At 41.3% G+C, this 27,148-nt stretch overlaps 1 protein-coding gene across 3 annotated transcripts in view; it reads left to right on the top strand.

Annotated features, from left to right (window-relative positions):
* Positions 1-27,148, top strand: part of BCAS1 (brain enriched myelin associated protein 1) — a 53,558-nt gene that overhangs the window by 16,525 nt on the left and 9,885 nt on the right. For 2 of the 3 annotated variants that reach the window (XM_055814584.1, XM_055814583.1), the window contains exons 5-9: positions 351-395; positions 5,132-5,272; positions 8,420-8,455; positions 8,795-8,998; positions 19,209-19,376. In XM_055814584.1, the coding sequence (XP_055670559.1) occupies positions 351-395; positions 5,132-5,272; positions 8,420-8,455; positions 8,795-8,998; positions 19,209-19,376 (594 nt within the window). Of the gene's footprint in view, positions 1-350; positions 396-5,131; positions 5,273-8,419; positions 8,456-8,794; positions 8,999-19,208; positions 19,377-25,626; positions 25,693-27,148 lie in introns of all 3 variants that reach the window. The other variant, XM_055814585.1, reaches the window with a different exon arrangement.

Here is a 27,148-nt window from a genome sequence, read left to right on the forward strand (position 1 = left end):
AGGTATTTAGCTCTTGAAGTTTCATCATGCAGAAAATCCTTATTTTGTCATATCTTTAAAATTTAAAATCTTTATATTCATGGATTAATGGAATGGTCAAGCTTGAATAATGTATCTTTGTTATTTTTAAATATGCAAAATATCTAGATATTTTGCATGTTAGCCATTGGCTTTAAGTTGTTTTTGAGACATGTTTGTATTATAAATTTTCTCATGTGCTGGGGGGGAGCAATATTTATTTTTTTCTCCTTTGTGCTAGAAAATACTGCTAGTTTCAAACATATGATCTTTCAGATCTTTTGAAAGACTCTGTTGGGTGTGACTATTTGTTTTCCTCAAATACATTTAAGGTCTCCCCAAGCAAAGCTGAAGCCAAAAGTGATTCTGAAGACAAGGTAGGCACATTCCTCATTCTGTCACTGGTCACTAGATGTTTCTGACAGGTATTTCCTCTTCATTGTGTTGCTTGTTCCCCAGTTGATGTTATCATTTGAAGTAAGTTAAAATATTTTCCCCCTGAATAAATTTGAAAGGAAGATGAGCATAAAGAGTGCAGTTCTTCATACCATATGTTACAATCAAGTTCCAAACTGTAGCATTTCCTGCAAGGCTGGTAACAACCTGGTAGTGCTTTTAGTTATTACTCTGACTTGTCCTTGATCTAAAACTACAGGTCCCTGCAGCAAGATCCTCTTGAGTCCACAGAAAACTCCACTTGCTCATTGAGCTGTGCTAAGCTGCTGGTTTTTCATTTCCAGTTGTGTATATGCATGTCTCCTTTATGTCCCCACACCTGCTGGTGGGGGGGACAGGCGAGGTGCCCCTGCCTGTGGCAGCTCTGTGGCTTGGTGGGCAGGAGCCGGCTCCCACGCCCCTGCTCGGCTCTGCAGCCACAGCTACTGCTGGTCACCCCTTAGGGTGCAGGAGAATGGGCGAGGACCAGCTTCCCACTGGAATCGGTCAAAAACAGGAGGAGGAGATCCCAGTGCCTCCTCTCTGGGACTCTCCAGGCTGAAGCACCCCTGTATGGACTCTGCCGCAGTCAGGGTGGACAGGCTGCTCCTATGAGCAGCTGAAACGTCAGGAAGGCAATGGAGCTGCTCCGAGCAGGACTGCGACTGGGATCGCTGTCCTGCCTTGACTGCTCAGGATTCTTCCCTTTACATGCGGAGATGAGGATCAGGGGGGTTGCTTAAGCACGATGAATTGAACACTTGAGCTGTTCTAATACAACGCATCGGGCTGGCTCCAAGTGTGTGTGAGGCTCCCACTGGGAACTGAAACCCACATGGGCTAGACACGTATAGGACCAGTCTGAGAAATGCTCCTCCATGAACAGGCAGATGTGGCCTCTTGCTTTCCTCTCTGCAAACAGTATGTTCTTGGATTCCACTGGCAAAAGGAAACTTGTTTTTAGTGTCCATGCGCAGTGATGTTCCTTCATATGTGAATTCAGGAAAGCTTCATTATTATGTTTTTCATTTGCTGTCAGATATATTGAAAATACCAGACTGATCCAACATTTAACAAACTTGTGGAAATTACCACCACACCACCCAAAAAAAGTGGAAAAACAAACTGTAAAATTTAAGTTGAAAACATAATCTTCTAAAATGGAAAAATGTAGGTGTTTAAACACTTTTCTCCCTTTTTTCCTTTTCTGTTAGTGCCAAAATTTACAATAGTTTCAACAGAAGCAGAAATGAGACAATTTTTATGAAGCTGCCTTCTATCTTCTAGTGTTTCAGTGGCTTACAGGCACATCACTGCGTAACCAGGAACTTCCAGATTAGATGTCCTTACACATTGTTATGACTATAATAACTAAAGCTTTTCTTGCAATGCCTGTGATAAAATTTAATTAACACATAAAGAATAAAACACTAGAAGAGAAAACAGTCTTTCCATGCAACTATGTTGCCAAAACCACTGTAGGCACAACTTTTTTTCTATCCTTTCTTTATTCTTTTTTTATCCTTTGTCTCATTCAAATTTTTTTTTTATGTAGCCTGGTACTAAAATGGTGAGGTCAGTCTTTCCAGAAAGCTTGGTGAGTACGTGGGAGATACACACCACTCCCCGATTATAGCTCAATAATTCCGGAAATCATCAGCCAGGGCTATGGTCTCTCAAGATATCCAGAAAAGGCAGTTATCAAATTCCACTCTTTCAGTGAGACTTGTAGCTCTTTCAACAACTCCTGAAAAATCCAATTGAGCAGTCCTGTTTGCATACCTGCAAACTTTATCATGTGCACCCATGTGCTTCTATAACAGGTGACTGTTGGTGGTGGTGTACTGTAATTTGGAAACAAATATGCTGTTTGGGTTTGGTTTGCTATCACACCTGCGAGGGTAAACAAATCCAGATGACTAGCAGGATATGCAAACTCATTATGTAGTAGTTGAATGGGAGTTGCTTTTTTTATGAAGAATTCCTTTATCTTCACTATCTTCCTGACACAAAGAATGACATTTTCACTATATTAAAGGAAAAACATGTTTAAAAGGTTAACTTATCAACTGTTGCATAGAAAAGCTGCAGATTTATCAGCTGTTACATATAATGAAATAATGGTCATTCTTCCCCTGAGAAATAACTTCTGTCTTAAAGGTAAAGACGTGTTCTTAAGTGAGGCTTTCCCCTTTGTGCAGTCTGAGCCTCTCCTGAGTGCTGTGCGGCTTTCACGGGGTTTGGCTGGCACAGGGATCACTGTGCCTTTGAGTCCTGGTCACACTTTCATTTCAGCTGCTGGTGCACCCCCTTGGCAGGGAGGAGCTGGGGTTTAGCATGCAAGGGCTAGTATGTGCCCAGTGTCTCTCGGCAGTGCTCTTCCATGGTGAACAGGACAGACAAGCTTTCTCATGAATCTGAGAAACAGCCACAGCCCACTTCAGCTTTGCAAAGCACGGCAGTGTGCTCCCTCCTGCTGAAATGCAGAGGTGTGTGAGGCATCAGTGACACTGAACTGGGTTGGTGTTATTTTTGTAGCAACATGCTGTCATTAGCCGCTGCCTCTGGCTTTAATCAGCTGGCTAAAGACACGGATGCTTTCAGCAGCCTGTGCACACCCTTAGTGGTTGTCATTTCATCTATGTGAACACAGGAGTTTAATACGAGTTGAGTCATACTTCCTTGGAGTAATTGATCTATTGCAAGTTTATACTAACCAATGTGGCATTTGGATCAGATCTGCCCCAGACCACCTCTTTGACCTTTCTGTAGCAGATCCTGTCTTGTTCCCACATTGTACGTTTGGGAATACTAGGAATGGTACAGTGTACTGCAGGGGGAAATGGCCAATTTTGTTGTGACTGGCCACAGCCTTTTCTCAGTACAAAGCACTTTGGGAAGATGCAACGGCACAGAATGGGACAGTCCTGGAGAGCAAGACCCCAGCTTCGCCTACTTATACCTGTTACGTTCTGTACTGTGGCCTTTTCCTCCTGCCTGTTTAGTTGTGGTCAGCCACAGGGCTTGATACTTCACCTTGTAAATGCCATAGGCTGACTGTTTCTGTAGTTCCTGGAAGTTTTTGCCAACTCACTTTAAAGCTTTTTACTGGTTGAAAGCTTTTTTTTCCCTTGTTCAAGTATAAAAGAAAACAGAATGAAGCTTGCAAAGGGACAAGCTAATTACCTGAAGGATGAACGCTTGAGTCATTTGCATTGAAATATTTTTAAAATTCTTTATTTCTTTGCTATATATTGGTCTGATTCTTAATTAAATCAGGAAATACATTGCCTAAAGGAGATTGGAATCAAGTCCAGGATACTAGCAAGTAGTGAGTTAAAAAAAAAATACATCCACCTTTGTACTAGGTAATGAAAGGCACCTTATTGTTTTAAAACCTGACACTGAAGAGTGAAGAATGCTACCCTGTATTGTCTGCGATTAGTCATATGTTATGGGCATACGTACGGCGCAGTCACCATAGAACACACTCTTGTGTTAACTTGTTTCTATGTGGAAGCTCAGTTAAGCAACCTTGCATGCTTCTGGTTTTGTGTGTCTCTTTTTTTTATTAATGAAAAGATGGAAATGGTGGTGGAAGAAGAAAAAAAAAGCCTATTTTTTATTACATGAAAACTTAAGTTTTTTTCCTGCACTGACAAATCCAGAGGGTTGTGTTGAAGACTGGGGGTGAGGGGGGGACAGCAACAGTGACTTGAAAAGCAAAGTTTTGAGAAGGTACTTCATTAAAAAAATATTCCAATTCTGTGAAAAGTTAAATGGAACATTTTAGCAAATGCTATTCGGGTTTTTCCAAGACTTGCAGAGAAGCCACGTACTTGAACAGGGCCACCTCTACCCTCTCTGCAGGGTAATTGACTCTGCCTTGAGCCACAGGCAGTCTGCTACCACTTTTAAAATAGCCCGATGCTGCTTTTTCCCCATATAGAAAGCTGGCAATGTTTCCTTATTTTATAGCCCTTTGTAGTGGGTTTTTCAATGTGTTGCCTAGTTTTTTTAGAGATCTGGTCTCTAACATGTTTTGGGAATCATTGTTCAAGTTAAATGCCTCCTGCAGATATTTAAAATGGAATGAAAAGGAAGCAGTGCTCATCCAATACTTTTAGTGTCAGTCTATCATTACTATTTTTCTGATACTTTCATTTCTAACTAATTTCATGAACATTAGTGCAAACTTGAAATAGTTTATGTAGCATATATTATGAATATTCATACTGCCTCTTTCCTGAATAATGCATTATGCAAAACATTTTCAAGTCTCTCTAACACTGCAATAAAAAGAATGAAGGCATTTTCAATGATTTATGTATCTGCCTATTTTAACACTATAATCTCCAATTCAGTTACTCATGGTAACTAAAACACAGAGGTCGCAGTCTTTGTGGGATCTGAGTCTCAATGAAGATTTTAGGGGGCAAATTGTGGTTTAATTTTGAGTCAACTGGATTGCCTTAGCTTTTATATTTATTTCACTACTCATGTGAAAGGAAGTCTAAGGAGAACTGAGCAATCGCTCAGAAGAAAACATTATTTATTGTCGAGAGCAAAAAGGAAATGTTTGGATTTGATACTACATGTGTGAGTAGTTGAATGTCTTCTGTGAACCAAGAAAGAACTCTGCAATAAGTACTTAACTTCAAATGCTGTTGTACAAAAGGGATCAAAAGTGGAAAAAGGCCATGGCGGGCAACCTGCTCCGAAGACATCAGCAGAATCCCAAGCTAAAGGAGCCAAGAAAAAGAAGGCAGAAAGTCCCAAGCTAGGACACAGTACTTTTAGTAAACTCTTTAGGCATAAGGTCTGTATGAAACACTAGCATGAGCAGAACCCTGAGCAGTAACAGATGGCTCCTCTCACAGAGTGAAGTTGTTTATTTGGTGACTGAAATCAGCATCTGGCCAGCTGTGCAATGCTCTGAAAGCAATGGCATGAGCATTTCTGTGCCATGCCTTATGAAAATGATCTTCATGTGCAAAGTTTCTCTTGTTATACCATCTGTGAATTCAGGATTCTGAAACAATTCCTCTAACCTTCCCTGCTACATGCTTCCCAGTTACACTTGCTAATGCTGACTAAACTTCCCTGGCCACTTAAAAATAAAAGGTACTGACAAACAATGAGTTCTGCAGGCATGAACGGTGCCTACAGTTGTAGGACAGGTTTAAGAGTTCAGTCCAACTACAATTAAGGCTTTATGATCCACATTGCCTTACCTATTTTGACCACATGCCAGTGCATGTTGGTTTGGTGAACTGGGGCATCAGATACGGCACAGAGAAAGTGGGAATTCCCTTCACAAATACTGCTTTTCACTGAAAACAAGAAAAGTAGTCGTTTATTGAATCCAAAGTTTAGTTTGGAGGGGAAAAGTCTGGTTTTCAAGGATACTTTAAAGTTGTTCAAAATGCACACTTTTCATGCAAATGATTGCTTCAGAGGACATTAGCTTTTACCTTTATATATATATTTATATCTCACTGAAAAATCTTTGGTCTCAAGGCCTGTGTTTGGGCATTTCTGCATTCTCTGAAGATAATCTGCCATGATATTCTGTGGCAGGGAGGCAGAGAATTGTAGCTTTTTAGCCCAAAGAATGCAGAGGCGGAGACCCTTCTACTGGGGGAGGAAAGTAATTAATATTTAATGTTCACTCAAAACACCCACATGGAATTTCTGGTGAGTAGGGGGCTTTATAATCAAAGGCATGGGTCAAAGGGAGTTCTTCAAGCTATTTTCAAAACAAAAATGTTCTTTCCACGGTCTAATTTTTGAGATAAAAAAGTCATCTGTATATTATTGAAGGAATAATAATCTTCCCAATGGTTTTAAGTCTACAGTTCTTGCCAACAGCTTAAAGTTAAGATCTTGTATATACTGCATTGATAGCTAATGGTTTTGATATTTAATACAATTAAAATATTAATTACTTGTTCATAATCAATTAGGGCTTCCAAGTAAAAAAACATACCTGGCTAGCATTTTTTAAGGTGCTAAGCCTTTTCAAGAGTTCAAAATCTTGCAGTGAGTTGTTGGGAAAGATAATTGGGTTTCATTAGGCTGTTTGATAGAATTTGTAACAGAGCCTTGGTCTGGAATGAAAGTAGTTATCTTGAAGGAATGCAACAGCACTAAAATTTTACACCAATAAAATCTATCTTATAAAATGTCATTACTTTTTAAACAGTTTTTTCTTGTTTCTAAGTTTATTTTCACAGTTTGCTTTCAACATACAAAATACAGAAGCAATAACTAAGGTATCATTTATGACATATTAAGAATAAAGGAGATGGATTAAAATGGTGCCAACAGTTTGCTTGTAAGGATGGTTGAAAGTGGAAATTCAAATCAGAGCACTGATGTGACAGGCAAGCACTAAAGTTATCACCTCTAGTAAAAAAAAAGTTTATCTCTTTTCATTTGAAATGCCTTAGCATGATGTGTCAACTGGATGAATAAGTAATGAATTCCTTTATTTGAAATTATCATTTTAATGTATGTCTCCTCATATTTAATTTTAAGCAGTTCACTGTCTCCTCTGAAAGTTCTTTCCCTGCAAGTCTTCCAAAATGCACTTCTCCACACTTTAAGTATAGATTGACTATTAGGTTAACAGAAACATTGTTTTTCAGTGTCCTGTGTTTACATGAGTATTAACTTTAAAGCAACTTGTGAATGTTGTTTTCAAACACCAACATGCATCCTGGTATAAATCCATAATATAAGCTGATGCAATGTGATTTGGCCATTTGAGCTGAAAGGCTGAGTTTGGGTGGCACTTGACAGTTGGGTCCCTGTCTGTTCTTTTATGCACATCCATGTATATTTGCCTTGCATTGCATGCCAGTTTGGTAGTACAACCGTACTGATTTATGGAATTTTTACTCGGAACAGAAGGGTTAATCACTTATTGTCAGCACTGGTATTGAAGCCAGCTCATGGCATTGTACTACTTCTTACCGCTTGCTTTGGGTCTTGTTCATTAGAGCTAACCACAAAAAGAAGTTCTTGGCTCCTGCAAAATATCTCTCACCTATTCTTTTAAGAAATCTGCAGAGCGTGTGGCAGGCTGCCTAAACCCGGGGGTGCTGGACTCACGTTTACTTGAGTTTGTGGCTTGCTGCTCCTCTCTTTGTACTGCTCAGACGCTCATCTTCAGCGTAAGCCATGCTGGGTGTTAGGATTGATAGATGCTGGTATGTACCACTGGCCGGGAAGGAGTTTAACAAACTGGATCCATCCTGGCTTTTTGTGTTTTGGTGAAACCAGGACGCCCATGACTGTGAATGATTTTTTACAAAAGAGTAAATTCAAAAGCACGAGTGGATGGACTAAAGCAATCTCCAGCACCTGCAGAGCGGCTTTTTGTAGAGCTGCAACTCCTGCTTCTAAGTTAAAAAGCCACCGCTGTTCTGTGTCCTTCATTTCCAGGCAGTCATCTGCCTATGTTTTGTATCCCAGAAAGCAAAGTTTCCCGTTCTGAAGGTGACGTTAGCACGTCCCTGACTGGTATGCAATTCCTGCAGTGGAAAAGACCCAGCTCTGGCTCGTACATGTGCACTGAAAGCTGTGCACCAGACCCAGCTCAGAAAAATATCTGCTAGTATCTTAAAACCCTGGGTAATGTCTTACCTGAAGAAACTGGGAATCCATACGTAAATACATATATTTCTACAGACGCTGAGGACTGCAAGCAGAGCAGCGTGAGCACATAGCAATTCCACACAAGGCTTCAGTGCTGCTGCAGGTAGAAGGATGCAAGCTGGCAGTCCCTCCAGGCAGCCTCGCCTCTGCCAGAGATCAGTTTCCATGGTTGCAGGAGCCAGGACTTTCACAAACATTCACTAAAAATAAAATAATTTGTGACACAGACAATTCCTGAACTGTGTAACTGTGAGCACTGACGCTGCCAGAAACAGACTTGTCTTTGTGTTTTGTTTCCCTTCAGGCTGCAAAAGAGACCCAACAGACAACTAACACCAAAGTGAGTAGGATGATTCAAGTTATCTGTATGAATAATGCAGTTAAAGGGTAATTATTCTCGCTGTCATTTTCAGTCTCACAGACAGCGTTTTAATTTCTTTATCAATTAATCAACTCTGTTATGAAGGGTGGGTTGATATGTAATTTGCTTCCTCTGTTCAAGACATTACTTCATTCGAAAGGACAGGGATGCAGCCCGTAAGCTGCACCTTGTTGCCTTGTGTGTCCTGTGCAGCGGTGGCCTGCTGTGCACTCCTGTACAAGGTGGTGCCCCAACTCGCTGCAGGTATCTTGTTCTTCACATCTTTCCAATAGCCTATGTGTTCATGTTTCTTTCTAGAGCACTGAACAGCAGCCTGTTACCTCTGTAAAATCAGACAAAAATGTCCCTTCCTCTCAAGAGCCACAGACAACTAAGCAGAATACAAAAGCCCCCGAGCCTGCAGCTCAGCAGCAGGCAGTGGCCAGTGAAGCCCCCAAAGATGTGACGAAGGAGAAAACATCGTCCACTCCTATGCCGCTGAGCAAGCTCTTTTGGAAAAAGGTACGTCTGGATTTCAGAGCTGGTCCATCCCACAGCTCCATCTTCACACAGTGTCTAGTTATTGCTAAATACAGAGTTACAGTAAAGCAGTCAAATCTGCACAGTTGCATATATCCCACATGTCAAATGCACAACAGGCTATGCATGTACAAATGCATACGTGAGCTTTGGGCAGTCACATATGCACATGGTTATAACAGCAGTTAGGCTCCTGCAGAAGAATCTCATAAAACATAGCCTTTTAAACCTGCCTGTAGTATTTTTTTAGTGCTGTTATGGAAGAAGAAATGTTATACTCTGTCAACTTAACGCATTTATTAAAAACCCCACGAAGATTATAGTATTCTTTACCAAATTATGTCATTAATAGAGACATAACCGTAAAAACCTATTTCATTTTCATGAGAAAGGTTTGCTTTAGTTCTAAATGTCAGAAAACCTGGAATCTGGTGGGTCTATTCTTACTCAATAGAAAAAGTTGCATACCAGAGCGGATCAGTCTTTAATTTTGAGGACTGAGGTTGATTGCTTGGGAAGAAGTATTTTTCCTCAGGTAAAGTAAAGATTTTAACCAAAATTAGGGCTAACTTTGAAAACACGGTTCCTGTTTTCATGATCTGTGTGTTTTATAAGCTGAAGGATAATTCTTTTCTCATTTAATTTAAGGGAAGAGCTGTATTAAACTTCACTGAATCACTGTATGTTGAATAACTGCTTTCCTGGGCTTCTGTTCAAGTTCAAATCCCAGAAAAGAACTACTTCCAAACGCACAGATGCTGACTGAGCAGCTAGCCCTGCAGCTTCTTTAGCTGTATTTCCCTACTGAGCAGTGGTGCTAGACATACAGTTTGGGTATGTTACTTACATTAAAAAAAAAAAAAAAAAAAACCACTAAGGTCTTTAGATATTTACAGAATAAACATGCATGAAAACAATCTAAGCTTGAAACATTTGTAACTTGGGACTTCATTTCCTGGGGAATGAGGCAAATCAGGTATTTAGAATGAGAGGAAAGTTGTGAAGAAGAGGGAGAAGGATTTTTTTTTGTCTAGTTACTGCTACAGAAACCTCCTCCTCTGAGTAGCCTGGCGTATTTGAAAACAGGGATGGGAAGCAGGATGTATGCTGAACGTCTGGCAGATGGTTGTATGTAGTTTCAGCGTAAATTTGGAAGTAATAAAGCTGGTCTGAACTTCAGTAATTTCATAACGAAGTAACAAGGTCTTTTGTGCTTGAAAAAGAAAAAGCATCGAAGAAGGGAACGTATTCTTGCAGAATAATAGGGAAAATCATTCCTGTGGAGGAGAAATTGGTAGTGATGGTTGATTTAAAAAAAAAAAAATCTGATAAGGTTTTGGTAAGATTTCAAAACCTTAATTTGAAAGATTAAACCAAACTAATGTAGTTATAGCTATTTTACTGCTCTGTAATGTAGGTTCTGCCCACAGTGAGCACCAGTTCCCTATATCTTGCATTACAGCTAAGCTAAACTAGTTTTAAGTACCTACCCTGTGTTTCTTTAACCTTATAACAATCTTCATGTGAAGTCCTGGGATCTCAAACATCTCAGGGGTTTAAAACTTGTACCAAAATTGTCTTTCACTTATGTTTGTTCATAATGCTGTGTTAAATTTATCCTACATCAGTAGCAGCTGCTTATGTCAGTGTCATGGTTTAACCCCAGACAGAAGCTAAGTACGCACAGCTGCTCGCTCTCTCCCCCCACAACAGCAGGGCTGGGAGGAGAACTGGGAAAAAGGTAAAACTCATGGGTTGAGACAAGAACAAGTTAATCATTGAAATACAATAACAACAACCATAATGAAAAGGAGAGGGAGGGAGAGAGGAATAAAATCCAAAAGGGAAAAAAAATACCCAGGTGATGTACAATTGCTCATCAGACACTGACCGATGCCCAGCCATTCCCTGAGCAGTAACCAGCCCACTCCCCCCAGTTTACATACTGAGCACAATGTCCCGTGGTATGGAATACCCCTTTGGCTAGTTGAGGTCAGCTGTCCTGGCTGCGTCCCCTCCCAGTTTCTTGTGCCCCTCCAGCCCTCTGGCTGGCCAGCCCTAGGAAACTGAAAAGCCCTTGACAGTATAAAAACCACCCAGCAACAGTTAAAATCATCTGTGTGTTATCAAATTTATTCTCATACTAAATCCAAAACACAACATTGCACCAGGTATTATTAAGAAGAAATTAACTCTACCCTAGCTGAAACCAGGACAATTCGTTGAATGGAACTACAACTCCAAGCAGGTTTTGGTTGCTACCAGAAATATTAAGGGCTAGTTAAATAACTTATGCAAATGCACTGAGCTATAATAGTATGTGAAATCTGAATTCTGTAAAAGGAGCCCAGTTCTGCTTAGTTAGAACTTCTTTGGTCTGGAATCATGCTGAGACCAAATGTTTTTGCAAGTTTTCTGCTTTTCTGGAGTAAATTTCTGCAGCAGAGAAGTGAATTTGGTCCTAAGAATTAAAAAAAAAAAAACAAATGTGCCTGCTTGAGCATTGAATCCTTACCTATAAAAGGCTGATGTTGCTTTACTGGATTTTCTTGGCAGAGAATAATATTGTATTTCCTTTGATGAAAGACCCTGGTGACCCAGTCAGCTTGAAGCTAAAAAAAATGATGATAGATGTAAAATAAAATAATAAAAAAAAAAATCCTTAGACTACAGGTTAGCCTCAAACTCAGCTTGGTTCGAAGATTCTGTCTTTTTTTCTGCAATGATTTTATCTTTCTTTCTGGCACACTTAATGTACTGCCCTTTTGCTAGGACAGAGAATCGAAGCTAGCAACTGTTCTAAATAGGTGTATGATGCAGAGTCACATGTAGTTTTCCTTTTGAACTAACAAATAGCAAACACAACACTCAATAGATCCAGGATTCAGATCCAGATCCTCTCTTTCCAGGCAGTCTCTTAGATATCTATCTTCTGATGAGCTTTCACTTCAAAGTAAAGTTAATGAAGTGCCTGTCAACACATTGCAGTTAATGCTGCTGCTCTGACTACAGATAAAAAAATATCTAAAAGAAAAAAAAAATCCTTATTCAGCTCCTCAGATGGAAACCACTTTGACTGTATTTGCCCCATTTCCTGATCAGTCTGCACAAAATTGTCATAACTGCTACTTAAATGTTTGTCATGCTAGCTTTTGGGTTTGGGTTGGGGTTTTTTGTTTGTTTTTTGCAAATGCTGAGGAATATTAATAGAATAATACAGTTAGTAGTTTCCAATATTTGTGTTGGAAACTTGGTTTCAAGACCTTGTAGATATCTGATCGGGGCAGAGAAACATGACACTTCATTTATATCTGATCAAAGCAGGCCAGTGAATGATGGAGGAAAATGATTGAGGGAGTATTATTTCAAGTGCTCTGTGAATTATCTTTAAAGCAGATATATTTTTTAAAATCCAAAATTTAAGCTACTGCAATTCTGTTGCCATACAAACGCAGAAAAATCATGCCCTTTTTACTGCGGGATATTTATCTACTGTTAACACAAACAGCAAACTGGTTAGCTAGTAAGTGAAGCAGAATAACACTTTCTATTCCTGAGCTTGCAACTGTGTTCTTCCATAGGAAAGCAAAGATAAATATTTGGGTGGAGCGTGTGAGATAAATGTCACAATTGCACAGGACCTGCCATGTTCCTGCAGTAGTTTCCCTGCTCCCATCCTGGGATATACCGTCTATCATGCAGGACAGGAGAAGATTCTGGCCATTTTTGGCTGGATAAATGGATGAAGGAACTTGAAAGAGAATTGCCCCTGGCTGAGGGAGTGAGGAGGACAATAAGCAACAGGCTTTTGGTGGCCGTTTCACCACCTGAGTACCGGCACGGCTGCCACCCTTACAGCAGAGGGGACCTCTAACCGCCTCAACCCAGCAAATCAAACCAATGGGATTTGTGAGTCAGAACCACACTCCTGGGATGTTTACAGACCAGTGTGGCTTAACCATAAGCTGCCCATGGTTAACACTAATCGGTTAACAGTCTGAGCTGTTACAGCTACAGATCTGCCCAGTGGCACCTTCGTGCAGCAGCTGCAGGTCACAGGGGGCTTCAGGGCGGAGGTCTGAGAGCACATCCATGGCTGAAGCTGAGCTACCTTAACTGCAGCAACCTCTGTCGTCTTCGCATTGGCAAAGGAGGGCAGGAGGGTGGGTTAAAGCCTCTCTAACCCTCCCTGCTTCCCGCCTGTGAGTCTGCAAGCAGCAGGAACAAATGTCAAGCATGACTGCTCTTTTAAGTGGAAATTTCTTGAGCAAAAGGTCATCTCCCATATATATTGTTAAGATAAAAGAAAACCTGCTTCATAAAGAAGGTATGACCCAGGGAAAACAGAAGAACTGTTCTTTGTGTCTAATGAAATGCAGTGCAGAGTACCAGTTCAGACTCCAGTACAAGATCAAAGCAGGGTATAGTGTTTACCTCAATTCTGAGGAAAGATTCAGCAAGCAAAACGAAAACTCCTATCAAAGTTATCCAGGTCACAAAATAAGTTACGCTCTCATAAGGTGACAATTTGTATGGTCAGAAACCTAGATAAGAAACTGTTGTAGTAATAGTTCCCCAAAGCAATAAGAGGGTTTGTAAGAACCAGACCACAACTCAAAGAGTAGACACAAACTTCCCACCACAACTGTTTTAAGTAAGCTCATTAATAAAACAAAATCAGAGATGCTGTCATTCAAGAGATGGAGGAATGCTTCCCAAACACAGTGAAATAAAGAGCCTAGTAAAATACTCCTATAAAACACAACTAGCAATGATAAATTAAAATATTATTTTGAAGAAGAAAACAAAGGTATTTTCTGTAATAAGAAGAACAAAGGATGGCACTCATCTTACTTCAAACAAATGTATCTTGAAATGTTTCCTAAGCTTGGCAGAGTGCCTTCAAAAAACAAAAATCAAACAACCTAATGGCACTTCTGTCTCTGTGGTGCATAACAACAATAGCTGCTGACTTCGGCTGAATTTAGTACAATTTGTGTCTAAGGAAACTGGAGGCAGAATTTGGACCCATGAATCCAGCAGCCTCAGTTGATGCAATTTGTAGATGTAAGGAGATAACTTACTTTTATGTGAACGTTTATGCATCAAAGACTCATGAAGCAGATAGATCTGGGCTGGTTGCAAATTCTTATTATATACAAATTGCAGTTTCTTCCCAAAACTAGTCACAAAACTTGATATAACTTTTGGTTTTCTCCCAGGTGAGTAAAGAAACCGAGCCCATTGCTCTAGAGAACAGGTTAGGTTAATGTAGTGTCATTCAAAGTTTATTGACTTCATCGTTGTTAGGCTCTTCCCATCACACTTTCAATTCCTGCCAGAAACACTTTGGCGAGTCCCTTGGATGCACAAATGGAAATTTTTCTTCTAGTTTCATAGGGGAAACAAAAATGAAAAACTCTTAAAAGTATGTCAGAAAACCTTCACTGGAAGGGGTTTTCCCCATCTACTGAGACACTGCGTGCAGGCATTCTCTGCCTCTCTGAAGCATGCAAGATAGCATGATCCTGTGTCATCGGTCTCAAAGAACATGCCACCTTGGTCAGTCTTATTGGAGAAGAGGATTATGTGCTGTCTCTAGAGCTTCCTTTTGTCCCAGCATGTCTGAATAGCCTGATCTGATTGTATAAAAATTGTGAAACCTCCAGTCTTGGAGATACTAAAAGCTCAGCTTGACAAGTTCCTCAACAGCTTTGAGCAGACAGTTGGACTAGGCCTCCAGAGATATCTCTGAGATCACAAAGTTGCAAAAGAAAATCAGCAGCTTCAGTTAATTCATTCTTAGAGAGGGAGATGGGTATACAAGAATGATTCCTGGAGACAATTTATTAACAGTCCTTGCAAACTGGGAGGTCCCAGAAGACTGGTGGTTAGCTAGCGTGAGGCTCATCTACAAGAAGGGCAAAGAGGATCCAGGGAGCTACAGGGCTGTCAGTCCGACCTCGGTGCTGGGGAAGCTTATGGAGCAGATCATCCTGAGTGCCATCACATGGTACATACAGGTCAACTGGAGGATCGGGCCCTGCCAGCAGGGGTTATGAAAGGCAGGTCCTGCCTGACAAACCTCATCTCCTTCTATGACAAGATGACCTGCCTAGTGCATGAGGGAACAGCTGCGGTTGGTGTCTGCCTGGACCTCAGTAAAGCAAGCCTTCGACACCGTCTCCCACAGCATCTCCTGGAGAACCCGGCTGCCCATGGCTGGGACTGGGGTCTCTGCGCTGGGTAAAGCCCTGGCTGGCGGCCGAGCCCAAAGAGCGGTGGGCAATGGAGTCACATCCCGCTGGCGCTGGGCACAGGGGTGTCCCCAGGGCTCTGCTGGCGCCGGTGCTGTTTCATGTCTTTACCAGCGACCCGGACGAGGGGATCGAGTGCACCCCCAGTCAGTGTGCAGGTGACACCGAGCTGGGCAGCAGTGTTGATGTGCTGGGGGGCAGGAGGCTCCGCGGGGGTCTGGGCAGGCCGGGCCCATGGGCCAAGGCCAACTGTACGGGGGCCAGCAGGGCCGCGTGCCGGGCCCTGCCCGTGGGCACCGCAGCCCCGCAGCGCCCAGGCCGGGGGCACAGCGGGGGGAACTGCCCGGCGGGACAGGGCCGGGGGGGGCTGGTCGCCGGCCGGCTGGGCAGGAGCCCCCAGTGTGCCCAGGTGGCCAAGGCGGCCAGCAGCAGCCTGGCTCGTGTCCCAGACGGTGTGGCCAGCAGGGCCAGGGCAGGGACTGTCCCCCAGCACTTGGCACTGGTGCGGCCGCACCATGAATCCTGTGTTCAGTGCCGGGCCCCTCACTGCCAGAGGGACACGGAGGGGCTGGAGCGTGTCCAGGGCCGGGAACGGGGCTGGGGAAGGGGCTGGGGGGCGGCTGGGGGAGCTGGGGGGCTCAGCCTGGAGAGGAGGGGGCTCGGGGGGACCTGATCGCTCCCTACAGCTGCCCGGCGGGGGCTGTAGGCAGGTGGGGGTCGGTCTCTGCTCCCAGATAACAAGAAGAATCAGCCTCAAGTTCCACCAGTGAGGTTTAGGTTGGATATTGGGAAAAATGTCTTCACTGAAAGGGCTGTCAAGCGCTGGAACAGGCTGCCCAGGGAGGTGGTGGGGTCACCATCCCTGGAGGTGTTTAAAAACCATGTAGATGTGGTGCTTAGGGACATGGTTTAGTGGTGGACTTGGCAGTGCTGGCTTAACGGTTGGACTCAATGATCTTAAAGGTCTTTTCCAACCTAAATGATTCTGTAATTCTATTCTAATTATAAGGAATTTATCATAAAATTTTTAATAGCAAGCCTAAGATCTTACACAAGGTAACCTGTAAGTTCTGCAACAATTTTGATATGCCTAAAAGTATGAAATTAAAATAACTTCATAAGTACACTAGATATCTAAGTTCAAAAAGAAAAAAAAAATAAGATACTGTAAAACAGGATTTAAACTTTCCTAAAGCCTCCCATGGAATCCATCAAGAAATGTACAAAAAGTTGCCAATTGCTTTAAACAAATCAATTTATCTGAATAGTTGACTATCACTTTGTTCTTTGCTTTATTTAAATAGACAGTGCTTTTCAGAGTTTGGCATTTCGCCCCAGGACACATTTGTTTTCAGTAGTGACACCAACGCTATTGCATAGACAGAGCTTGAGAGACAAAACTCATTTGGGTTGCAGCTGTAGGAGCGCAGCAGTAATATGATCCCAAACCGTAATCTTTGAGTGATGAGCTCCCAGAAGCTAGGTTGCTGCTTTATTGAGCCACTGTTTCAACTCATGCAATGAATCATTTCCTTCAAGCAAATAGATGGTGAATTGATTATATGTATGTGTGAATAGGCAGAAATATAGATTAAAATTATTACAGATTGATTATCTCAAAAATGTTCATAAATATAAATTAAATCTACAATTCCATGGGGAAGCGGGCTATGCTGCAGTCATCACAGGCAGCAGGGGACAAGGAATATTTATTCCCTCATCATTCTTCTCCCCCCTACCCCACCCCCAAAATGTTCATTTCTTCCACAAAAGAGGAGTACAGAACAAAGCAAAATCTCTCATGCTGCTGTAGAAGTCCATGGTGAGTCCCTATCTTGCATGTGGGGTCCCCTTCAACTCGAATATGATAGAACTAAAAGGTATAATACTGAGGAAAAAAAGGCACAAATAAATTGAATGGCTTCCGTATGAAGAACTACATAAATTAGTATTTATTTATTTTTTGGCTCAGAAAGGAGTTGGCAGAAAGGAAGGTGACAGCAGCCTACAGAACGACTACTGTAACATAAAAGGTGAACAAGAAAGATCAGTCGTTGCTCAAAATAAAAGCAGTAGAGTATCAAATGAAATGATCTGATGACTAACAAAAATAAACTACTTTAAAAAAAACAAACACACTTTCGCTGTAAAATCCTTTGCCACAGGACTATGCTGGATGTCAGGAATTTATATCAACTGAGAAAATGTTCAGCTAAATTTCTGTAGGAAAAAATCCATCAAGGGCTATTAAACCAAAGATACTCCATGGGAATCACCAAGTTGAAGACAATTGGGAAAGTGTGTGAGGGCAGCAGTACTTTAAGCTGCTGTTGCTGGAGGAAGCATCCATTTTTTGCCGATCTGAGTAAGGATCCGGGCCTGGGGTGAATCTCTGGTATTATCTTTTAAATTGTTTTCATGTTCATGTGGCTAAAATTAATTTGGTCAAAATAACTATGAGTATGAATTAAGTGTGAGTTCCTGTAAGGATATGTAAAAACTGTGAGATATCATTCTGAGATTTATTTACAGCAGTTCTTTCCTACAGTAACCATAGCATATATTTCAGCTGTAACTTGTATTTTTAAGCAGCAGCATGTGTTGAAATGCCAATACCTAGAGTAACTGCTTCTGTTTGATTCAGTATTGGAGGCTGAGGGTGCAACTTACCCTGCTTTCATGTTCTGCACCTTTCTGTGTAGGCTGCAAAATGATAAAGGGCTTGCTCCAGGTCAGAATACCTGGTTATTAGCATAACAGCTTCTTTTCACGGGAGAAAGGAAGATACTTCTTTATACAGTTACCATGGTATGGGAATTAATTAGTGGTCCTTGAGGGCACAGGAGAATGATATTTACCAGGGCATTTATAAAAGGCAGAATAGTCAGCGAAGGAAATGCACGTTCAGCCTCCCACCCAGCTGTGCCTCCACGTCCGACAGCAGAAATGTGCCTCCTGTTCACGTATTCTGCTCCACACAGGTCTTGTTCAGTTAAACACATCGAGCATTCCCAGGATAGCCTTGAGAAGGCTGTGGAATGAGACATGCAGGAGATTAATCAATAAATCTTATGGGGAATCCATATTTCAGAGGCATTTACAAACCGCATGCCTCTGATTGAAGTACTGTTATAATAGAAGGAACTTTCCAGTAATTCACAAAAGCTCAGTGGGACCCAAAATCCTTCTACAAAGGCAACGTTGCTGAGTACCCAGCAGCTTTTCTTGTACTCAAATGAGGGTCAACACTATCAAAGAGGGTGACTGTGACCCATGGGATTAAGCGAAGTAATAGATGAGCTACTTAACTACCTTGTACCTCAAGAAGTCATTTATATCTTTGCAACTGGGAAGAGGAGCTGGCGTTGCAAATGTGACCAGCCTGAGAAAGCTGTACTTCTGTATTTCACAAAGAAGGGTGCCAAACAGTTTTAACGATTAATAGTGTCCACGGTGTGTTTTAATTAATCCTATTCCTGCTTTTGTGTGCAAACTCCTGGCTATGATCTTGCTCATTTCATTGGTTTTACGTGAGTGTCATTTACTCAGGGCACATATTACAATATGTAATTTTGTTTAAATTTTCTTTTAAAATTGTGATCAAAGAAAAATTACTCTGTTTGGGAAGTGGTACTGCAATTCAAGAAAGGCTATTTCTTCAGTTTAAACAAGGACTTAAAATCCCACCAGCTTCTATGCTTTTTTTAAATGAGGATGAATCAAATTCCTGAAGAAACACGTACAGATGGCAGTGAAGCTGAGAATGCTTTTGTGCCGTATTTGTTCCTGATGTACCAACTTACTGCACTGCTGAAGCACTTTGATTGTAATCTCTTAAAAAAAAAAAAAAAAAAAGCAAAACAAAAACAAAACCACAACAAACCTCACTGATACTTTTTTTTCTTTTTCTTAATGTTTCTCCAAAATAACCCCAGAATGCGTCGGAAGAAGCAGAGATTGTAAGCAATGAAAAAGCGGACGCTTCTTTAGAAGCAGTGGCTCCTGGCAAAGAGGAGGTTAAAAGCCCAGAAGCCGCAGAAGTGAAACCCCGCAGAGAAGAAAGCAAAACCCCCAAAGCCAACCTGAGGAAGTTTTTTAAGCTGGTAAGCAAGACGCGCAGTTGCCAGGGTTGGGAGCCATGCGCTCGCTGCACGGCTGGGCTGGCAACTCCTGGAAAACCTGCTGAACATCAACGGCTGTGAGAGCGCAGCGGCGCAGCTGCGCCCGTTCCCCGCGGTGCGCGCAGGGCTGCGCCCCTGCCCCCCGCGCCCCCCCCGCGCCCCCCCCCCGCGCCCCCCCCCGCGCCCCGTCCTGCAGCTCCGCCTCGTGGCGCCTCCGGGAAGCGCCGCCGAGGGGCGCGGGGCAGCCCGCGGGACTTGCGCCGCCGAGGAAGCCCTTCAGCTCCGCCAGCCGTTTCCTCGGGGTGATGGGAGAGCGGGACTGGTGCTGCTGGGGCAGCCCACCCGCTGCTGAGGCAGCCCACCAGCCGGCTGTCCCTGCGCTCTGCAGTGCTGTGCTGGCTGCAGCGAGTCGTGTTTTTTAGCAGTTACACGTTTTTGGCAGCTTACGTGGGTTAGCTACGCTGGCGTGTAAAAGCATACGGTTGCTGCTTCGAAGGTGTTATATGCTAGACGAGTCAAAAAAAAAAGGCACGAAGATGAATCTAATCCTTCCCAGAAGAAGACTGAAGGGCAGAAGGAAAGCACTGAGGTGATAACGTAGCTAGACTCGATCTTAAAGGGCTTTTCCAACCAACACGATTCTATGGTATCATCCTCCAGTCATAGGCATGAAGCCGTCCTGGCGGATTTGTGTACAAACAACAGCCAGACAGAATTCCTCAAAAGACTCTAGAAAAGTAGCCAAGGAAAAAAATAGTCCAAGACTAGAACTAACACTTCCCTGATTAAAATTATCGCAGGCCTTGAGGATTTATATAGCAATTGATCTATTTTGGCAAGATTTACAAATGTGTATGGAAGATTTCTATTTTAATCAATGCTGTTTATTTGCAGGCAGCTACATGGTGTGGGTGTCAGAGTAGCTTATACATTAAAATGGAAAAACCACAGTTTCTTATAACACTACATAATACATAGCCCAGGTTGTCTGCTTGCTGGTACATACCGCTGTGAGCAGCCACATAGTGAAAGGTTAAAATTTGTGAGTCAGGCTATAGAAGGTACACACAACAACCCAAATCCTGATTTATTTTTTTATTTCTAAATGTTTGGTGTTTATTTTCAGTTGTCTGTTAGCCTCAGCCCAACCCATGATGGCTGCCTTTACTTTTTATTCTTTAGAGTTAACATTACTACATAGCCACTCCGGTGTATCTGAGGATCCAAGCTAAAATTCTTAATACCAGTCAAGAACTGTGCACCCAATGGGCCTTTAATTTCACATATGACTTTACAAAATTAGTCAGTTTGGGAAAATCTCAACTTTAATCCTAAATCCAAGGGGGCTTGTGGTCATCCTGCATAGAGGCTTGTCACTGTGGCACATGCTAGGCATGCAGAAGGTGACTCAGGAGCAATGCATATCAAACACGGACGCCTATAGCAACCATGACTTCAAATCATGTCACCTTACTTAAAAAATATAGCACCAATTAAATAATAAAGCTGTTCCACACCTGTCTTAGTCACCATGGGAGAAAACAGGGCTGTGTTAAAAGCCTAGATGTAATCAGAGCAGGCGTTTAGTCCGGATTTTAGCCTAGAAAGACAGAACTATTGTGTAGGCAAACATCTACCCACATGGGAAACAGAATTGTATTAACTGTGTAACTGGTTTTGCAGCTTTTTGAAACCTTTAGTATTTATCTGCTCTGCTTTTGGCTATCAATTTGCAAACAGATCATGGATTACTTTAATATATTTTTGGCCTTGAAGTATGTCCCAGGCTGTTTCCTCTGAATAACTTTTGGATTACTGGACCACTGCCATGCTGTTGCGCACATCAGAGCTATGTCGCTGCCCTACCTACAGCTTTGTGCCGACTGGTCAATCAGTATTTCTGATTCCTAAGGCAGTCAGAAGGATTTTAAGCCACTGCTAAACAGCCACTCTCTGTAAAGCTTTTGAACTAGTGGTGAGCGCTGAAAATGCATGAAATGTTTAAGACTCTAAGAGAGGCTTTTCTGGCAAGGAAAAGGCGCCAAGCTCCAGTGCTGTGGGGCTGAGAGCCGAGATGGGTATTGTAGAGATAAGGTCCTTCTGCTCAGAACGGTTATACTGGCAGACTGCATACTGGAAGGTATCATTTCCCCTCAGAAAATGTCCATTTCCACTGCAGTTTTCTCCTGAGGTCTGACTACCCTAGAGTAACAGCCATAAAGCGGAGGAATTGCCGAGCCAGCTCTGCAATAGCTAGCTCGCAGCCTGGTAGTGGTGTAATTCTGGCACCATGGAGCTCAGAGCTCGGTAATTTGCACATTTTGGGGAGCTGCCATTTGCAGCCTCCCTGGTCCTCATGCTAATGTCATTAGTCTGCTGTTCATACTAATGCTAGTTAGTTTTAAACTAACTCAGACATATGAGAGTTTACACTGCAGCTCCGGCCACAGCGTGAACGTACATTTAAGGAGCACAGCAAAGGGCCTGACATCACACCATCCCCTTGTGCTTTCTGCCTGTGTGAGGCACTCAGTTCTTAGCACCTCTTACCTGAAGCATGGGGGATAAAATGATGTCTTCACGTGGTTGCATCTGTTCAACCTCTTTCACTTGCAAATCTGGACAAACCTCAGCCAATGCCTAAATGTACCCTGTGGCGTTCTACCTCCCATGGTGACAGGGGCAGGAGGCTCTTGGAGGTATGGGAAATGCCTTAAAGTGGCATCAGAGCATGTCCAAAGCATGCCATCCACGTGGTGCAGGTCACTGGCTGATCCAGCAGGTCCTCTTGGAGCACTCCTCCTGCCTTGCTGCAGGTGGAGTGGGCCAGGAATTCTTGTAAGACAGGATCTGGACAAGCACAGGTACTTATGGTCTCTGAAAGAAACCATGCTTGTCGTGAGAAGGAATGTGGCAGGACTTTGCTAAAATCCAGGCTTCTGTTTACTGATATACTTCATTGTTTAGTCTCCATTCTGGCAATAGATGGATTATCGCTCTGGCTGTTGAAAGAGACTGACCTTTAATTTTATACTACTTTACTGGGTTTACTGGGTTTCTCTTCTACCCGCAGAAGATGATCCCAAGGTATTCTGATAACATCCACACTTATGTTACACAGGTCAACCACCCACGTGCCTAAGAAAATGTAGCTTATATTCTTAGAATTCAAAACTGGGACTCAGAAATTGTTTAATAGTATTTCAGTCTATTGTGAGCCTCAGACAGGCGAGTCTGTTATTCTCCATGTGCCCCAGTTTTGAACATATTCTGCTTAGAAAGTACAAGCACAGGCTGATAGCAAATAGACATTTAGATCCATAGCCCTATAGTTGCCACTATTGACACAAGGATAGCCATTGCAAGAACTAGGAGTAATTTATTTTGGAAAAGACAGCATGAGTCTCGAAGGTTGCCCGCTGACTTGCTCAGTAGAGACATCCCTTCTTATTTGTGACGAATTGTTTACAATTGCAAAGGTCACAGAAGTCATTGCTGTGGTTAAAATGGGAGAGGGTTAACTAATGCTACAAAAGCTATTGGGAAATTATAGAAATATATAAAGTATTAGTTTAAAGCCCCATGAATCAATAAAAGATGAAGAAATACTACTGCTTTTTTATCTAACTAACCCACACCTACGTGAATGTGAGTGAAATCCTGTGCTTCCAAATGAAAGTCACTCATGTTTCATTAATTAAAATCAAATAGCTATCTTATTATTTACAGGGTGGGATACATCAGACCCAGTGTAAATGACTTGATAGAAGTGGCTACACCTGAGCTAGTCACCCAGGTTCCCTTTAAAGGCACCGAGTAGAGGTGCGCAGGTCTGAGAGTCCCTTAGAATTTAGGATGTCAGATGGCATGAGCCTATAAAGTTCCTGCTTTTCTCCATACAATATAAACAGATACAAAGCTAGGTAAGATAAATCCTTTCAAGATGTCTGTTTTGAGATATTTTTGTGGAGATGAGAAGGATGTAAAATGGCTGCGCTTTTATTATTATTTATTTATTTATTTTTATTAAATCAGAATGAGCAGAGTTATTGACTGTAAACTGGGGGTGTAGCCTTTGTCCTCAGCTGGGAAGCTGACTGGTAGCACAGTTAGTCTGAGATAGTGTTGAGTATGGTCTTTGCAAAAAAAAAAAAAAAAAAAAAACAACCTCCTATTTCTGGATTAAGGAAGATGCTCTCAACTCTCAAGGAAAATATATCTTTCTGGAATAACAAAAAAAATATTACTTTCAAATTGTCTGTAGTGTCTGTGCTGTGTAATAAATAGCATTTGGCATCAAGAATAACTATTTTATGTTGTCCCAACTTAATTTTTCTTCATTACTCATGAAAATGTAGTAAGCCTATTGCCTGTCCCCACCCTCCTCCATTTAAAGATATGCTGATCCACCCTTACTGCAGAAAACAGAAAACCCTTTCAGGAAGCTTGCAGCAGCAGCAGCAGTTCTAAATGACCAAAGGCAAGGATAAGAGGTCAGCAGTGCTCTAGAGAGAAATCCTTGTGATCCTTAAGCATATGTTTAAGTGAAGGCAAGAGGGAACTTTGTCTAGGCAGAGACTTCAAGGTCTTTACACTGTTACTTATTTTTGGGAGGTGAGGAGACAGACCAAACCACAGATTACTAATTGGCTAAAGCAGGGGTTTTTTCTTTTTTTTTCTTTTTTCTTTTTTTTTTTTCCCCCTGGTAATTTTAATTGGGTTTTTTGTTGTTGGTTTGGTGCTTTTTTTTAGAAAAAAAAAAAAGTAACAAGGTGATTGCTGTTATAGCATAAACTTTTTTTTTTTTTTCTGAAGGCATTTAAAGACTTACTGAAATAGAAATGCAAACTAGATCTTATCACAATGTATCTTCATGCACTCTGGGCTGAGTTTCTATCCTGTAATGTTCAGACAGACCACACAGCGCTTCCTCCCCTCCGTTTCTGCAACCTCTTACACATAGTCACAAGCATAAACATGCAAGAGACTGAGCAGCAGCATGTTCCAGAAAGAGCATTCTTCCCACAATTTGTGACAAGTAATGAATTGTCATGAAGTGGTTTAGCTTTCTATCATGCTGCTTCTATGTATTGATTTTCTGTGGGTTTATAGGGGAAATCAGAGACTGAAATAGGTCCTTGCAATAATACCACACACAGGATCAAGCTGATACTGTTGTGCTTCAAGTAACAAATCTACAAGCTACAGAAACCCACAAATCCTCCTGATCTATCTTTAGAACAAAAGTCACATCCTTTCATTGTTTTCATTGAACTCATGCAATGAAAAATGACATTTAAATTTGGGCACTTTGAAATTCTGGAATTTATTTTATGCTTTACTGCTAAGCATTGTGTCTTACATGGTACTCAGGAGAATACCATGTTGAATCCTCTAGCGTACTTTTTAATTAAATAAATGTACTTATTTATTTTGTTTCTTTTATGTCACTAATTGTAACTAAACCTTAATCTAATTCTCACAAATGTTGTGATATTTACTCATTGAGCTAGTTTTGTCAACCAAGTTTTTGTCATTTTGAAATCTAGATAGAAACAGAGGACCGTACCTTAAAAACATATTTCAGAGTCATGGTTTGCTCTGAATGACTGGCCAGTGCTGCAGCCTCAGGGTCTGCTCTGATTGTCTGGGCTGGGAACAGCGGGCACCAAGAAGGGCCATTACTTAGATCTATATAGACAGAAGGCATAAACTGGAAAGCAAAAATTGGGAAAAATGGATGCGGATCATAAAATATAAAAATATATCTGTAAAGCCGAGTGGGTTTTAATTATTCACGGGATATGCTCTTAGGATGATGGTTAAATAGAAAGGCAGTCCCACTAGATCTTATAAGACAGATTTGCCTCTGAAAAGCAAGCAAAAGCTCTTTCCTAGAAAACTACAGCGGCAGGCCTGATAGCACTGTCTTGTTTACTGGCTGATATGATCTCTGGTCCACTGAGACCTCATTCATATTTCTCAGGCCTTAATGGGAAAATTGACTTGCGAGAGACAATCACTTCACATAGAAAACGACTAGCAAAAATCTGCCTTGGAGATGTGGGTATTTAAAAGTGTTGGTAGAGTTTCTGAAATGTCTGGGTTTGTTTTAGTGTTATAAAGAGTATCCTTAAATCAAACCTCATGTTTTTTGACTCGTGTTTTCATATTGAATTAATGCCTCAAACAGGAACCCAGTTAGAAGTCCTATAATCCTTTGTTATTTTAGTCAGTCAAGGGTGATGGAGGGACAACCAGTTCAGAAGAGGTAAATGGCCCAAGCCCCAGTCACCAAGTAAGTGCCCGGATTTCTTCATCTTTTGGTGATGGGTTGTTGTCACCTGCTTCCATACAATTCTAGCTTTTGAAATGTAAACATCACTGAAAGAAAAGTGCTACATGCTCATTGAGCTTTATATATTTACATATTACTTTACTTATCTATTTATTTTATCAGATTTTTTTTAATGCTTTTTTTCAGGTGTGTTCCTTTTCTTAAAATGATCAGTGTTTTTATGTTCAATTTTTTTTCCTATCTCTCTTGCTATTGTTTTACTTCCTGCATGTACCTCAGCTTAGGCAGTGAATCTAAATACACACAGCTAGAATAATTTTTACTTCACTGATTTACTTGTCTGCAGAGGAAAGGATCATTTAGGTGGAAACTCCATAGAAGAGAAATGAAAGTGAGAATGAAAACTGTTCACTGCAATTTAACAGAAGCTGTGAAAATAATTTTTCTTACTCTCATTTCATTTCTTTCATTTTATGTTCATAAAAGCTAAACTGAAACTTTGGATGTGACCTTTACATTATATTCTTTATGGCTTTAAAAATGCTTCAGAAATATCACAGTTTCATTAACAAATACTGTTACCTTTTCTGAGCGTCAAACCCTCACCTGTTGCAAGTCAAGATATCCAGAATGATTACATTCAGCAATGAGAGACAGAACACAGGCTCTGTGTTCAGGCATAAGGTTTCCTTCAACCTGAGAGCAAAGCAGAAGATGTATTGGAAGGTGACCTTTCAGAATTTCCTTTTTTTAATCAATACTAAAATTATTTTCTCACTCTTCCTATTTTAATTATGTCCTATGACGCTAAGGTTAATCTTTATGAATTATTTCTCTAAAAGCATCCTAAATATAGAAGGTCTTGTCCTGTGACGCTTACTCCTTGTTTTATACAACAGCTTTGTGAAATGATCTGGGTGACTAAAAGTTACAGACCTGGATCTACTTTTTTTTTTTTTTTAAGTATTGTATTATTTTAATTATCAACCAGTTTACTTCATTTTTTTTAAATAACTTATTGGTCTTCCTTCTTCTCTTGCTTGCATTGGTGTAAATTAGCACAGTTTTATTACACAGAAGAGCTCAAGGAAGACTATCTGCTGTTGACTTTTTCCTTTTTTAGAATTTCTATGAAACAATCTTAAATTATGCTATTGCATCTCTGGAATGCTGTGATTCTTCTTTGCTCTTCATCATTGCCATTCTGTATGCTACAGAAATGCATTACAACATTGATCCAAAATCTGCAGAAATTTAGGGGGTCTGCTGTTGTGCTTAAAAAACAGCCTTGGATCAAGGTCTCCTGAAATATGATGGGGAAAAATACTATCCTGTTAATCTTTTGGTTGGGTTGGTTTTTTTTCCCCTCTAGCAGCACTGTTAATGTTGAGAGAGTAAAAGCAATCTGTCAGGTGCAGATCACCCTTTAGAATAAGAAACATTAACATGTTTCATT

The sequence above is a fragment of the Falco peregrinus genome, chromosome 9, assembly GCF_023634155.1.
Source record: "Falco peregrinus isolate bFalPer1 chromosome 9, bFalPer1.pri, whole genome shotgun sequence".
In the NCBI taxonomy this organism is placed as follows: Eukaryota; Metazoa; Chordata; class Aves; order Falconiformes; family Falconidae; genus Falco; species Falco peregrinus.